Genomic DNA, 15,558 nt, shown 5'->3' with positions numbered 1-15,558 from the left:
ATGTAGATGTACGGGTTGTATATGTAAAACTTTCAAAAAACAGGAAGTAGCGCCATGACGCCATAGAGTTAAAAAATAAAGCATGACGCTTGTGACAGACGAGCGTCATGTGAACCATGGCTAGGTCTGTACCATGTTTAACATGTTTGGGAATGTGTATTGGAATATTTTGTCTAAATTCGAAGCAGAAATACTCAATACTCACACACAATGATTCCATTCTATACGTGTGTATGTAGTTGAACACATTAAGCTTAATATTTCAATTGCATGCGGTCACAAACATAATTATGGGTTTAATAATAATACTAATACCACCCCTACACAATGACCGTGTTTGGTACAGCCCATAGTGACACTTCCGTTGTGATCATCAGTTTAATCCCATAGTCCGGAAGGACGACCACGCTGATAGGCTATAGATGGTTGTCTAGCAACACTTTATCAGCTCAACTTTGAGGTATTTAACCTGGAGCTTCATTAGAATACATTTATGTTTGTACATATTTCGTTTCCTCTTTTTATATATATCAAAAAAATCCCCCACATTATGTATTGTATTAAAAATAAAAAGCAAACTGTCTCCTATGACGACCAATTGAGCCAATCACAGTACGACTGTCCGCCGGGGCTATGGGATTTAGGGTCCACATTGTGAACAGTTGACATTCAGCTCCACTGCAGGAGGAACGTTCAGGTTGGGGAGAATATTGTCTTATTTTGTCAACAAACACACGTTTTTCATTTAAAATCATTTAAATCTTACATGGTTTGTTCATTATGAAAACACATGAACTGTTCCTTTACTTCTAGTCACTGAGCTGAACCTTATGCCTGTATGTATGTCTTTATATTATAGTGTGAAGTTGTACCAGTCTATTACTGATTAACAATAAATAAATACATGATATTATATACCTTTAAGCCCTTATAGCACTTACTGTAGATATTAACGACCATACAGACATAACTTTGTCATTTGTTTTTGTTACTTGTTTGTTTTCTTTCTTGACCACAATGTTAAAAACTATAATTCAGACATCATTATTAAGATAAGAGCTTTATTGTCATTGCATACACAACGAAACATAGTTTGGTACCTCTGCAGACAACAACAGTATTAAAAGAAGATCACTGAGCATTGAAGGAACAATAAAAAACAATAAAAACCGTAGTCAAAGTCAGTCAATCAGTCCCCCAGTCATTTTTTAAGATAAATAAATAAAAACAAGGATAAAATAATATAGCTTAAGCAACATTATTGGCATTAACATATCGCACATATACATTATTGCACTTGCTCAGTAGTCTACACCAACGCACTGTCATCATCATCATGATCGGGGAAACAAAATCCATGGAGTGTTCATATTTAGTTCATATTTATTTTTAGCGGCGCTAAACGGATATTAGCCCTCTATACCTGGCTTTTGCGTCAACGTTCTGATTGGTCAGGCTCGCCAAGGTTCTGATTGGTCAGGTCCGTCAACGTTCTGATTGGTCAGGCTCGCCAAGGTTCTGATTGGTCAGGTCCGTCAACGTTCTGATTGGTCAGGTTCGCCAAGGTTCTGATTGGTCAGGTCCGTCAACGTTCTGATTGGTCAGGCTCGCCAAGGTTCTGATTGGTCAGGTCCGTCAACGTTCTGATTGGTCAGGCTCGCCAAGGTTCTGATTGGTCAGGTCCGTCAACGTTCTGATCTGACCAATCAGAACCTTGGCGAGCCTGACCAATCAGAACGTTGACGCAAAAGCCAGGTATAGAGGGCTAATATCCGCTCTATACCTAAAGGTATATCTGCTACAAAAAGCTACGAAGATAGAAGCTGATAGAGTGGGTACCTAAAGTTTATTTTTTAGGTACCCACTCTATCAGCTATGACAGATCAGTTTTTGCCACTTACCTTGGAATGCATTTGGTGATTCGCTTCCAATGGCACTATTTAGTGCCACTGGAAGCCTTTTAATATTGTTTCTCTAGTAGAAACACATATCTATGACAAAATATATCAAAGGCGCCGCTACCTTCACACAGGTGTGATTTTTAGATAGATGCTAGGTTCATTGTTTACCTGGTATCCTATAGTTTCAATGTACAGACACTTTTTTGGTTTAGACCAGGGGTCAGGGGTCATCGCCATGCTGGCTTGAGGTGGACATTGTTGTCAAAATTCTATTTTTGCCATGGACATACACATGAGTGGACAATAATATTACCACAAACACATAAAGAGCTATAGCCTTTAATGACCTTTACAGGTGTGAGAGTGCACTCTCAGAGTTATGGGGGTGCTTGAAAATAAAGAAAATAGAGAACCACTGTCCTAGTGGACTCCTGATGTACCATAGTGTCATAGTAAATCAGTGTCTGACTGACATTCAGTAATTGGGTCTTAACATCAAAATGAGAACATGACAAAGTCTTGCCACGGACAATACGGACACATTGATGACCCCCTGGTTTAGACTGATACTAGGTTTCTTGGGTTACCTGTGATCCTACACTGTCTCTGCATTTCGATAACCGTTATGTGTGTTTACCTTGCTTACTGTAAGCGGCTCTGGATAAGAGGGTTCCAAATGGACCCTGCAGGTCTGTAACTCAGAGAGTGTACAAATGGAACCAAATGGACCGGGTCCATTTGGTTCCATTTGTACACTCTCTGAGTTACAGACCTGCAGGGTCCATTTGGTTCCATTTGGTTCCAACCCGTAAGGGTCCATTTGGTTCCATTTGTACACTCTCTGAGTTACATATGATATATATATATACAGTATATAGGGCTTGAGTGTTTAACTTCTTGCCTGTGTTATTTTTTTGTAGTTAAACGGCCATGGCTTCCAGTTCCTGCATGCGTCTGTGCCACAGATGTACCAGAAGTGTTCTTCACTCCAAGGTGGCGAGCGTTGCCTTGCAGTACTCAACCATCCAGGTCCAGCGATGCTCCTTCACAGCCTTAAGGATATCATCATCCACCAACAACAACAACAAGACCACTGGGTTCCCTGCTCTCTCTGGGAGGAGCCACACGGTGGTGGCACCGCACGCCACTGACGCCAGACACCGGTGGAAACAACACCTCTATTACGGTGTTGGCGGCAAACCGCTGTCAACCGAGGCCAAAGAAAACAAGGACACAGGTAGGGATGGGTCCGAATAATCGGATATTTGAATAATCGTTTGTAGGATAAAAATCTAATATCATATATATATATATATATATATATATATATTTTTTTTTTAAGTTGTGTTGCAAAGGCTATATTGTCATCCAAACCCTGCCCATAGTAATTACATTTTAGAGGATACCTAGTATGGCTGTAATATTTATTTATTTTCTATTTTGTCCCTGAAATTCATTTTTAAAGGAGCTACACCATGAATTTAAAAAATAATAATAATATTTGATATCATATTGTTTATGTCCCTCAAACGTTTTTCAAAAGGTTTGAGCCTAAATCAAGCCTCAGATATACTCATTCCAACTAACTTCTCTCTGGCTTATAAAGCACTTTCACCTGCAATACCACATTGTCCTGTTTGGCACGGGGCGCTATTGAGCCAGTTTGTATGCATGTTAATATCCTGGGTCTGTGTGGAAAAAGTAAAAAAAAAAAATAAGAAAAAAAAAAAAAAAAAAAAAAAATGTTTTTTTTTTTTTTTTTTGGTTACAACTGAAAAACGGGAGGAATTGTTCCCAGACGTGACGTAGGGTGGGGGAACAAATCTGACGGACTGTTTTCAGACCAATTTACATAAAAACCACAGATAGCCTATGAAAGCCTGCATGCTCGAAGTCGGGTATTTGTTGGAACAGAAGAGAGGTGGGGGAGACCAAAAACACACAAAAATGAAGAAAAAGTTAAAATTCATGGTGTAGACCCTTTAAAACAGGAAGTAATTAAAAATGAATTTCAGGGACTTTTGATATAACAAATAAACACTAATGGTTTAGTTACAATAATGTTAAAGATGTACATGCTACTGTCTTTGTTTATTTCTGAAAATCAGTTTATAGGCCAATGCAATGCTGTTATTGTAACCTATGATAGTCATTTGATGAAAAAAAACTAAACAAATCCCCAGAACAATTTCACCCGAACAAATCCCACGGCAAAAAAAATATATATATAAAAAAAAAAAGTATTTTCTTCAAAAAGGGGCGTGGTTGAATATTCAAATAATCAGTATGAATAGAATTATAGTAATAGATTTCCATTTTGGTCACTTTTACTCATCCCTAGACACGGGAGAACTGTCCAGAACCAATGCTGCTGTTGCTGCTGCTCCGTATAAGAACCGTTTATCGCGGAGGATCGGCGATGTCGTGCCGCCGTCGGCTGCAAGCCAGACGGCGTCGTTGGGTACGTATTTTATTATGCTGCTGTTTTTTGACCTGAGTGCATGCCATGAATCAGTGGTGTAAAGTAAGTACATTTACTCAAGTACTGCACTTAAAGGACGACTTCTCCCATTTTCAACCTATCTTCATATAATAGGTCCTCACTAATGCTTATGATAAAATGATACCATTTTTGTCTGCTCAGTCTGTGTCTCAGAGGAGGGCTGTGGGACAGTTCAGAAACCCATCTACCAGTGACATCATTGATGGGGAATCCAAGCTAATAGAAACTGCAGGCTTTGTATTCATGGAAAGTTGCAATGCAATAATAGAAGCCATTGTTCACGTGTTAATAAAAATCTAAATAAAAAATTGAAATCTTGTTGGAAAAAAAAAAATCCTGCCTAACGATGATGTCACTGGTAGACGGGTTTCTGAACTGTCCACAGCCCTCCTCTGAGACACAGACTGAGTAGAAAAAAATGTTACCATTTTATCATGAGCATTAGTGAGGACCTATTATATGAAGATAGGTTGAAAATGGGTGAAGTCGTCCTTTAAGTTAAGTACACTTTTGAGGATTCTTTACTTTACTGGAGTTACCATTTTGTAAGTATTGATACCTTTTACCTAAGTAAAAAAATGTGAGTACATTTTCCACCACTGCGTGTCAGTTAATCTTTGTTGTTGCGTTTTCGGTTCGCGTCGTCGACCAGATCTGGACGCCAGGAGGCCACGCCTCTCTGCCCTGGAGGAGATCAGTGATGAGGAGGCCAGGAGGCCACGCCTCTCTGCCCTGGAGGAGATCAGCGATGAGGAGGCCATCTCCATATCCGTCTCCTCGGCCCTGCCTCCTCCTGCCTCCCTGTCTCTGTCAGAATACGTGGACAAGTCTGAGACGCTCAGCAAGCTGGTACAGCTAGGTGAGAAGAACCAGCGGTGTGAAGTAACTAAGTACATGTACTGTACTCAAGTACTGTACTTAACCTTCTCTCCATGCAGGCGTAAACCTGTGGAGGCTGGAGCAGAGGCCCAACGTGAAGTCTCGTCAGAAAAATAGGTCTAAATAATCTCTTTCACAGGACTTGTTTACATTCATTTAATGCCACAAAACGGTTTGAGTTTTTATTAAGACTTATTTGCTTCTAAATGTATAGTTATGAACTTTAACTTAATTATTTATTAAATGAATTGTCTTGTCACTGGATCACACTGGATCACTATTATATCACTATGTCACACTGTAAACATGAACATACTGTTACAGTAGCTCTCATGGGGATCTTGGACTTCATTTGGCCAGTCTGTGCCGTCCGTCAGTCATCATCTATGACATATCTAACAGTATGATGACGTGTGACATGACAAAAAATCGGGCCACGGTTTCACCCTGATCTAAGCCTCAGACTGCCATTGTAAAAAGTAAACGTACATTTGTTAAGATGCCTCAATGAATTTTACATAGTGTGCACATCGATCGTCACTAGAAAACAACCTGCGATATATCTTTTATATTCCTGAACCGATTAACTGTCAAAGGACATAATTGTTCAGAAATAGTGTTGGGTTCACAGGCTGGTCCAGCCACCTCTCATTTCACCAAACTTCCGGATCCAGTTTGCAGTTTGCCTCCCATGAACTGGCCCATGGCCTGATCGTACCTTCATCTATAAGATACCTTGGGGTTGCTATGCTGAACAGCGTGCCATCGGGAAGCCGGTGTGTGTTGATCTAATCAGGTACTGGCTTCCCTGATTGGCCAATCCAATACATCCAGGGATTGGCCAGGATTTGTGTGATGTTTGTGCTGCTGTATATATAAGTGGTACTGTGCATTGATTCTTACAGAGCAGGACTGGACCAATCTCTTAGCTATGCAGCTGCTGGTATATACAATGTTACTTTGAATCTACAGCTTTGCTGGTGTACAGAATGTTCCACTGGGCGGTGCACCTGTGTCCTCTTGGCCGTGGCCCAAGATATCGTAATGAACCTCCTCGTGTGACTAGTGTGTTGGTGGGACACAACGTTTACGCCTTTGAAGATCTCAAGAAAAGTGGTGAAATTGCTGTGTACATCTTTAACACCGTGTCTTTACGTTGGACGACGTTGCACCCAGGGAAAACAGGGAGAGAAGAACGTCCATTTGAAGTTTCCCCCCTTCGCCGTGGCCACACAGCTGTGCTGATAGAAGATACCGTCTACTTATGGGGAGGCCTTCCTATCTCCAATGTACTCTATGCATTTGATGTGGACACCCACACATGGTTCAAGGCCAAGCATTCTGGGACTGTTCAAGGGAGGTTTGCGCACGCAGCCTGTGTCTTGGAGAAGGTCATGTATATCTGTGGAGGATATGATAGTTTGTCTTCCCGTTATGATGGCATTCCTGCTCATAATGACATTTGCAAGTTGGACACCACCACAATGGTCTGGTCTTTAATTAACACCAGAGAAGCTCCACTAGCCACCAATGGTCCCTCTGCCACCATCATAGGGACAAAGATGTTTGTATTTGGGGGCGCATTTGAAAAAGCTAAAATCCGAGTGTTCGACACGGAAACTAACTGTTGGCTGAGCATACCAGATAAAGCCAATAAAAAAGAAAATATTTTTCCAAAAGTACAATTTCATTCAGCCTTTGCCTACAATGGAGAGCTGTACGCATTTTTTTGCAGGGGAATACAGAAAGAGAACTACATTGTTCCGATGGAGCTCGTCAATGATCTGTGGAAATTCAATCCAGAGACCTTCTCCTGGAAGAAGGTTGAGCCCAAGGGTGAAGGCCCGGGTCCAGGGAGGCCTTACAGCTGTCGCGTGGTGGGAGGGGGAGATCGTATCATCCTCTTTGAAGGACACGAAGAAGAGTCCGTAATCGTTGATGACCTGTACATCTTAGACTTTAATCCTAGTCTCAAGACGTTATGTAAACTAGCAGTTATTCAGTACGGTCTGGAGCAGTCGGGACTCCCACACGACATGAGATGGGAACTGGCAGCCATGATAAATAAAACGGCGTCCCACGAAAAAAGAAAGAAAGTAGGCTACAACAGCTCCTCCAACGTCATCTCAGATGACACCGTGCTGGTCAGCCATATCTCAGAAGATCTCTGACATCTTTCTCTCATTTTCTGAAAGGTAATCGTCCTTTTGTAAAGTCTTGTTGAGCGGTGTAGCCGCTCCTGTAAGTGGGTTTGGGACCCATCCGTGGTGATTCAGACCCTTTGCTCAGTACTGTGATTGGCTAGCAAGACGCATGATGAAATGAATCTAACTATATAAATGGCGACCGACTTCCGCACCCTCGGTGGCGACACCCCACAGCTCTGTTATCGAATAAACAACGCACCGCCAGACCACATGTCGCCAACTGACTCGCCACGGCGCCCGCACTGAATTTACGCCTCGCGTAGGGGACATCTCACTGCTCACTACACCTTTTCCACCGCGCAACATAATTAATTCTACTCACCAAATGTCGGACAAAACGGAAGGGGAGGCAGCTTCGTACCGTTTACCGTGCGCACGACCTAATCACCACAACAGCAGGCAGCCGGTACGGGGGCTTTTTCCTTTTTTTCCAAAAATTGGGTTGCCAGGTTTGCACAGCCAGCGCCAGAAACAAGCAACCACCTTCATGAAAAAAAAAAAAAACACCGAAATGGTCCGCAATGTTCCAGGGGTGTCCCCGCGCGTCCCAACACTCCACAGGGGGTCAGTGGACCAGCAGGGGGTCCGCGGACCCCCTGTGGACCCCCTGAAACATAACAAATATAATTTCTTCAAATGTTTTCCTTTTTCAAAAAAACTTTTCCACAGTTTTACTCCGGCGATTTGGGTCCCCCAATCTACACACGGCCACGCTGGGCCCCGTGCGCGGCTGGGGTTGAGGGGGGCGTAGCCCCCCGAAACTCTAGTAACCTATAAATAGCACCACTCACTTAAATAAAAACACTTTTTTTTAAGTGAGCTTCCATCACTCCTCATCACTGAGATGACCACTTTTGTTTTTAAATAGCACCGCTCACTTCACACTGGGTGTGATTTTTTTTTTTTAATTTTATTTCAGTTAACTACAATGTCTTTTACCCTCCCAATCTGCAATGTGGACGCTGCATACGCTGCCTACTGTGAAGTCCTCCTGAGGGCAGCAAAGCACAACCTTTCAGGAGACTTCACAGCAGCCGAACTAAGTACAGCAATTAAAAACTGAAGCTGGGAAAGTCACCAGGCCGAGACAATATTCACCCCGAGTTTGTCAGACACCAAAGCGTAAGAACATCTCGCTGGCTATGCTCGTTCTTTCCATCATGGTCCAGGATTCCAAAGACCTGGTGCCGTGCTTCCGTCATAGCCTTGCCAAAGCTGAATGAACCCGCCGAATATCCGAAGTCCTACAGGTCAATTTCACTGCTCTGTGTCCCATATAAGATCCTGGAGAGGCTGATCCACAGCCGCATCGAGCCAGTGGTGGACCAACAACTCCCACCGGAACAAGCCGGCTCACAATGAATGAAAACATTTCTTTAAAGGTTTTAGAGTAAAAAATACCATAATTTATTTTACCTTATTTATTTTTATATATTCATTTTTAACATCATTAAAATCTTATTTTTTTTGCCAGTTATTTGGGGGCCCACTTGCAATATCCTCACGGTCCACCAGTGCGGCCCCAGCCCACAGGTTGGAAATCACTGCACTAAGCGCTTGAAGCCAGCATGGTGCCCCACAGCCTAATCTTCATAAGCAGCACGTTTTGTACAATGAATATTGGCTATTTTTGCCTATACTGTAGGTGTAGAGGGGGAAAAAATAGCAGACTAAGTAAAAAAAAAAACTTTAATCTGAAACACAATTGTATACAATAATATAGAGTCGGGGGTCCCTGCTTCATCTCTCTCTCTCAGCTAGGGGGTCCTTGGCCTGAAAACGTTGAAGACCCCTGATCTACACGTTGTAACAGGAGCTGCTGACAGATTCAGCGGCGGAGCTCTCAATCCGTCTTGAGAGATTAACCCATTAAGACCTGGAACTGTGTCATTTTTAGATTTGAACTAAAAAGCATTATTTTACACTTTGGGCTATTCAAAAATAGCAGATATACAAGCTCATAGCGCGGCACCGAGTGCCGCGCTACGAGCTTGTAGATCTGCTATTTTTGAAAAATCGTGAAAATATGTGCAAATCTTTGAATATATATATATATATATTTTTAAAGCGAACCGTTTTGACTCAAATCTGCGTTTCTGGGGGGTCCCTGGAACAAAATATTTTGATGGGGGTCGGCGGCCAAATACATATCATTTTGGGGGTCCTTGACATGAAAAAGTTTGAACACCACTGATATAGAAATAGTTTTTCACAATACTGTTGAGACTTAGGAGACATGTAGAATCGGCTTCAGGTCTCAATGGGTTCATTTGGGGCCTACAGTATGTGACACGTTTTGCGTCACTCTGCGCGTCGTCTCGTCATGCACAGTAGTGTCACCTCCGTGCGCAACCCCGGTGCGCAAAGCTCGTGAGTCGAGCCCATTGGTCGAAACCGTTTTCACCATGTCCCACTGCTCCCTCTCGGTTCTGGGGGCTTGGTGTGTGTGTGTGTGTGTGTGTGTGTGTGTGTGTGTGTGTGTGTGTGTGTGTGTGTGTGTGTGTGTGTGTGTGTGTGTGTGTGTGTGTGTGTGTGTGTGTGTGTGTGTGTGTGCGTGTGCGTGCGTCGTGGAGGTGATAGCTCTCTCTCTCACACACACACACATACACACAGGCCCTCATTTATCAACGCGGTGCAGCCCGAATAATGAGCGTACGGCGAGATCACCGCACCTTTCGGCATTTATCAATATATCCTGACGTGGGATTCATCCTACTTTACGCTGAGATCTCACGTCTGGTCGAGACCAGTTGTTGACGTTGGCTGCACCCGTTTATTCCATTCTACACCTGCGGAGCAGCATTGTCTGACGGTCTGACAGGCATCTGGACACATAATCCACTCCAAAATGTATATCTACACTAATAAATAATCCCTGTGAAAATACATGAAAATACAACATTTTATAAAGTAATTTAAACAAACTGCTTTAACAGTCATTCGGTTGCATTGGCTATTTTAAAATAACAACGCGACGCGTTGTAAGCTTGTAGATCTGCTATTTTCAAAATATACAGCGCTTCATGCGAGTGCATTTTCGGGACTCCCGACGATCATTTCATGGACTACAAACTTACAGTAGCTTGTCCTATGTTATGGCGTTATGTCATAGAGAGTTATGAAGACTACAACCTGGCTGGGTTAAGGATATAAACCCGACGCTCCAATCTCTTATTAACGTGGCGGCACGGAATCACTGCAGCCTGGCCGAGTCTGACTGCTTTATTTTAGTGAAATTTAAAAAGCAGTGCTCGGTATGGGGTAAATACATTAATATACAAACGTATTCCATTCATGGCGATGTGATTGTTATCATATGTCATTCATATAGGCTACAAGCCTAAGTGACAAAGATACCGCTGCGGATTACATGAAAAACACAGGCGGGCGCGTGTGTGTGAGTGTGTGTGTGAGAGAGAGAGAGGGGCGTGTGCGTGTGCGTGTGTGGTCCGAGGCGATCGGGGGAAGCTATTTCTTATTGGCTTTTCATGTCTTTGGTCGTATTCTGGTTCGTCTTCATGTCGTAAAATCGGGGCGTTTTGAGAATATTTAAGAGCGTGTTATTTAAATGACGCTCGTTTTCAGACGTGAGATTTATTCATATAGGCTACAAGCCTAAGTGACAAAGATACCGCTGCGGATTACATGAAAAACACAGGCGGGCGCGTGTGCGTGTGTGTGAGTGTGTGTGTGTGAGAGAGAGAGAGTGGCGTGTGCGTGTGTGGTCCGAGGCGATCGGGGGAAGCTATTTCTTATTGGCTTTTCATGTCTTTGGTCGTATTCTGGTTCGTATGGGCTCCTGCATCCTTCTTGAGCGTGTCCACATATGTTAGTGTGGGGCGTCCTCTTGACCGGTGCCCATGTGTTGGTTCCCACAGCACCAGTTTGCTGGCTGGCAGCTCTCGGTGCCTTTGGCAGTGTCCTGCTAGTCTCATTCTCCTTACAGCAATCTTCTCGCTCACCCTTGGTATTCCCTCATACAGGATTATGTTGGTAACATGCGCAATCTTGCTGATGTTAAGCACTGCACGCAGCATCCTGGTGTAGCACCCGTCCAGGGACTTCTCAAGGGCTGGTTTCAGGGTCCAGCATTCACTGCCATAGAGAAGAACGGACTCTACTGTCGCGTAGAAGAAGCTGAGTTTGATTTGGCGGGGGAGATTGGAGTTCCATACACTGGTCATGCCATTCAGGGCCCTCCATGCAAGTGCCTTCCTCACTTTAAGATCTTTCTCAGTTGAGTTGACCCATGAGCCCAGGTATTTGAAGTCCTCGACTTCTTTCAGCACAGTGCCTCCTGCTGTAGTCAGAGGTTGATGTTCTGGTGGAACGTTGTAGGTGAGGACCTCAGTTTTCTTGCCGTTTAGCCTGAGGCCGACCTTGGCGCACTCTAGCTCTACCCTGTTCAGTAGTTCTTGTGCTTGTTCCACGTTGTCAGAGAGCAAACTGATGTCATCCGCATAGTCAAGGTCTGTGAAGACCACTGCGGGGTGTCGCCTCGACTTCCTTAGTTTTTTTCCCCCCTGATGGCATCTCACTCTCTCTCTCTCTCTGTATAACTCTCTCACACGCCAAGACACACTGGTGTGTCCAGGATTGTGCCTTGAGATTTTGTGACAACCACAATATATAATAATAATAATAATAATAATAATAATAATTCATTTTATATTTGTAACACACTTTATATTTGAACCAAATCTCAGTGCTACATGTATTATTAAAAAAATAAAATAATAATATGTTTTTTTAAAACAAGAAATTAATAAAATTAAGATCAGGTCAGCTATATACAGTTAAGAAAAAAGTTAAACAAAACACACATGACATCACTGAGTCCATCTAGGCAAATGCCTTGTTAAAAAGAAAGGTTTTTAGAAGGTTTTTAAAAGTGTCAACGGACTGTGGTGCTCTCAGATGGTCAGGGAGGGCATTCCACAGCCGAGGTGCAGCCGAGCAGAATGCCCGACCCGAAAATCTATGGTCATTTTAGTTGACGAACAAAGACGAGACAAACTGGTTCAGAAGTTACTAAGTACGTGTACTCAAGTACTGTACTTAACACATTCCCTGCCAGGTATTAATTAATTAATTATGTAGCTTCTGCCAGGGTTTTTACCTTGTATTGACGATCTTTGCAGAGCCACGGGAGCCGTCACAGTGGTTTTAACGTGCTCTTGCAAAGGAAGCGATGGTTCCAGTTTAATTATTTTTTTCTCTGCACGACGAACAGTGGTCCCCTTTGTGTTTACCAACTGTCTGACAAGCGATCATAATGTATATAAATGTTCTGTGGCCAGTTGGGGAGGTGGGAAAGACGTGCATTTTTTTTACGAAAGATGCTGTTTTCAGCGTGCCTGCGGCAAGTAAAGTTACCTCACGGGTGAAATGTTTTTCCTCTGGGGATCGGACACAGATCCTGTTTGTCTACACACGGTGGATCGATGGATCATTATGGATTAAAAATGTCTGTGTGACCAGTTGGAAAGGTTATAAAACACGAAAATCTCTGTCAGTGGGTGAGTCTATTAATGCAGGGGTCTTCAACGTTTTCAGGCCAAGGACCCCCTAGCTGAGAGAGAGATGAAGCAGGGACCCCCCTCTATATTGTGTGTGTCAGATTAAACTTTTTTGTGTTTACTTGGTCTGCTCTTTTTTCCCCTCTACACCTATTCCTCTTTGCCAAAAATAGCCGATCTACAAGCTCACAACGCCTCGCAGCGCGAGGCGTTGTGAGCTTGAAGATCTGCTATTTTTGGCTAAAGTTCTCCTCAGAAAAGGGATGCGAGGGTTCAAGTGGTTAAGGTAATAAAACTATAACACAAAGATTTGGCGGACCCCCTGTAGTAACTCTGAGGACCCCCTAGGTGTCCCGGACCCCCTGTTGAAGACCCCTGTATTAATGCATATTCTGTACTCTGGCAGTGAAAGAGTTAACCTTCTCTCCATGCAGGCGTGAACCTGTGGAGGCTGGAGCAGAGGCCCAACGTGGGCTCCATGCTGCTGAGGCTGGACTTCCAGGCGGACGTGGCCCCCAGGCTGCTCTTCCTCAAAGACCTGGGTCTGGAGGACTCTGGCCTGGGCCGCCTGCTGTCCCACAACCCCTTCATCCTCACCGAGAGCCTGGAGAACCTGACCGCCAGGTAGGCTCACACAACGGGGGAGACCTGTTTTATCTGTTAGCTCTGAGCTGTCTGTCTTCTTAGAGCAGCGGTTCTCAAAGTGGGTGTCCGTCCGGGGACCCCCAGGGGTCCATGGAGGGGTACCAAGGGAAAATTAGTTAGTATAGTGTCACAATCATTTGTGTATGTATATAGTATATATATATATATATATATATATATATATATATATATATATATATATATATATATATATATATATATATATATATATATATATATTTTTTAAAGCAAACATTTGTAACTCAAATCTTTGCTTCTGGGGGTCCCTAAAACAAAATATTTTGAGATAGGGGTCCGCGGCCAAATACATATCATTTTGGGGGTCCTTGACATGAAAAAGTTTGAGAACCACAGCTCTAGAGCATTGACCCATATATTGACTCCTTTATTCTTTATTTCCTACACTTTGTTTTTAATTATTATTATTTCAAAAGATTATCAAAGAATCCCCCAAATGTATTTCACAAATTCAAACGTTTTTTTCAAAAGAATTCCACGAAGAAAAACAAATCAATGCTTAAACCACACATGTTTCTCCCTCTTGTTTTCTGGTGAAGGGTGAACTACCTCCTCTCAAAGAAGTTCAGCTCTCAGACAGTGGCCTCCATGGTGGCCAGGGCTCCGTATCTGCTCAACTTCAGTGTGAAGAGACTGGACAACAGGCTGGGCTTCTTCCAGAAGCATCTCGGGCTCAGCCCCGACAACGTAAGCTTTTTTTCTCCATCCTATTGAGAAACAGCGTTTTCTACACATCATCATCACAGTGATCATCAAGTGATCGATACGACCAAAAAGCCTAATGAATTTGTAACCTTGCGTCACCAGTCTTTCCACCTCGGAGGAAAGTCTGGTATTTGTTATTAATGGCCCGTGTGATCCGGTCTAGGCCACGCCTACTGAAAAAAAAAAAAAAGCAATTATATTTCCGGAAGTTGCAGGTTCCGGTTTGGCGGAGCCGCTTTGTTTTGGTTCCCCCTGTTTCCCCAATCCCTATTTAAATGGAAATGGAATAGTCTCCGGAAAGTACACTCACATTTATATATATATATATATATATTTTAAATAAGCTAAACTACACCGCATCAAAGATTTTATTAGGTAGGCCCTATTACAAGGCCCTTGATCGCGGCCGGAGTTATTTTGGGGTGAGGTCTTTCCGGATTTGCGCGTTCCGGCCGCCTGATGACGCTGATGACACGCCTGGTGACGTAGGGTTACTTCCGCTCCTGACCGGATCACAATCACAAACCCGAAAAAGGTATTGATCCCAGGCTAATGAATTTGATCTGTTACAAAGTGGAATCAATGAGAAATAATGTGTTTTTTCTTGTTTGTAGACGAGGGACGTCGTAGCTCGTCTCCCCCGCCTACTGTGTGGCAGTTTGGAGCCCGTCAAAGAAACACTGAAGGTACTGGAATGCGAGTAGCACGGCACTGAGTGGCGTAGATTGTAGATCTGCTATTTAAAAATAAATCTTTATTTTTGGCAAATCTTTGAATGTATATTTGTAACTCAAATATGTGTGCGTGTGTGGATGCGTGTGTGTGTGTGTTTCACTTACAGGTGTGTAAAGTAGAGTTTGGCTTTAAGGAAAATGAGATCCAGCACATCATCATCGCCGTCCCCAAGGTCCTGACGGCCAACAAGAAGAAGCTAACCCAGATATTTGACTACCTCCACAACACCATGAACGTGCCCCATCATCTGATCATCAAGTTCCCACAGGTACGCTAGAGTTGAATAAAATTCCATTTAGTTTTAGTCATATTTTTGTCGTCTGAAATGTTTTAGTTAGTCTAGTTTTAGTCGACTAAATATCATAAGATTTTAGTCGACTAAATCTACAGTTGATTTCATCAACTAGAATGTATGTTGACGGTGC

At 43.1% G+C, this 15,558-nt stretch overlaps 1 protein-coding gene across 2 annotated transcripts in view; it reads left to right on the top strand.

Moving 5' to 3' along the window:
* The first annotated feature begins 646 nt into the window (after positions 1-646).
* The window catches only part of mterf3 (mitochondrial transcription termination factor 3), a 16,793-nt gene continuing 1,881 nt past the window's right edge, over positions 647-15,558 (top strand). The window contains exons 1-8 of one of the 2 annotated variants that reach the window (XM_084079693.1): positions 647-697; positions 2,822-3,138; positions 4,243-4,362; positions 5,057-5,263; positions 13,444-13,633; positions 14,233-14,380; positions 15,013-15,084; positions 15,240-15,401. In XM_084079693.1, coding sequence (XP_083935819.1) covers positions 2,832-3,138; positions 4,243-4,362; positions 5,057-5,263; positions 13,444-13,633; positions 14,233-14,380; positions 15,013-15,084; positions 15,240-15,401 — 1,206 coding nt within the window. In that variant the 5' untranslated portion in view covers positions 647-697; positions 2,822-2,831. Of the gene's footprint in view, positions 698-739; positions 837-2,821; positions 3,139-4,242; positions 4,363-5,056; positions 5,264-13,443; positions 13,634-14,232; positions 14,381-15,012; positions 15,085-15,239; positions 15,402-15,558 lie in introns of those variants that run through there. The other variant, XM_084079694.1, reaches the window with a different exon arrangement.

Source organism: Gymnoscopelus microlampas, assembly GCF_963454915.1.
Source record: "Gymnoscopelus microlampas genome assembly, chromosome: 15".
NCBI classification, from domain to species: Eukaryota; Metazoa; Chordata; class Actinopteri; order Myctophiformes; family Myctophidae; genus Gymnoscopelus; species Gymnoscopelus microlampas.
Note: the sequence above shows the minus strand (reverse complement) of the source record. Positions and strands in the feature narration are given on the sequence as shown.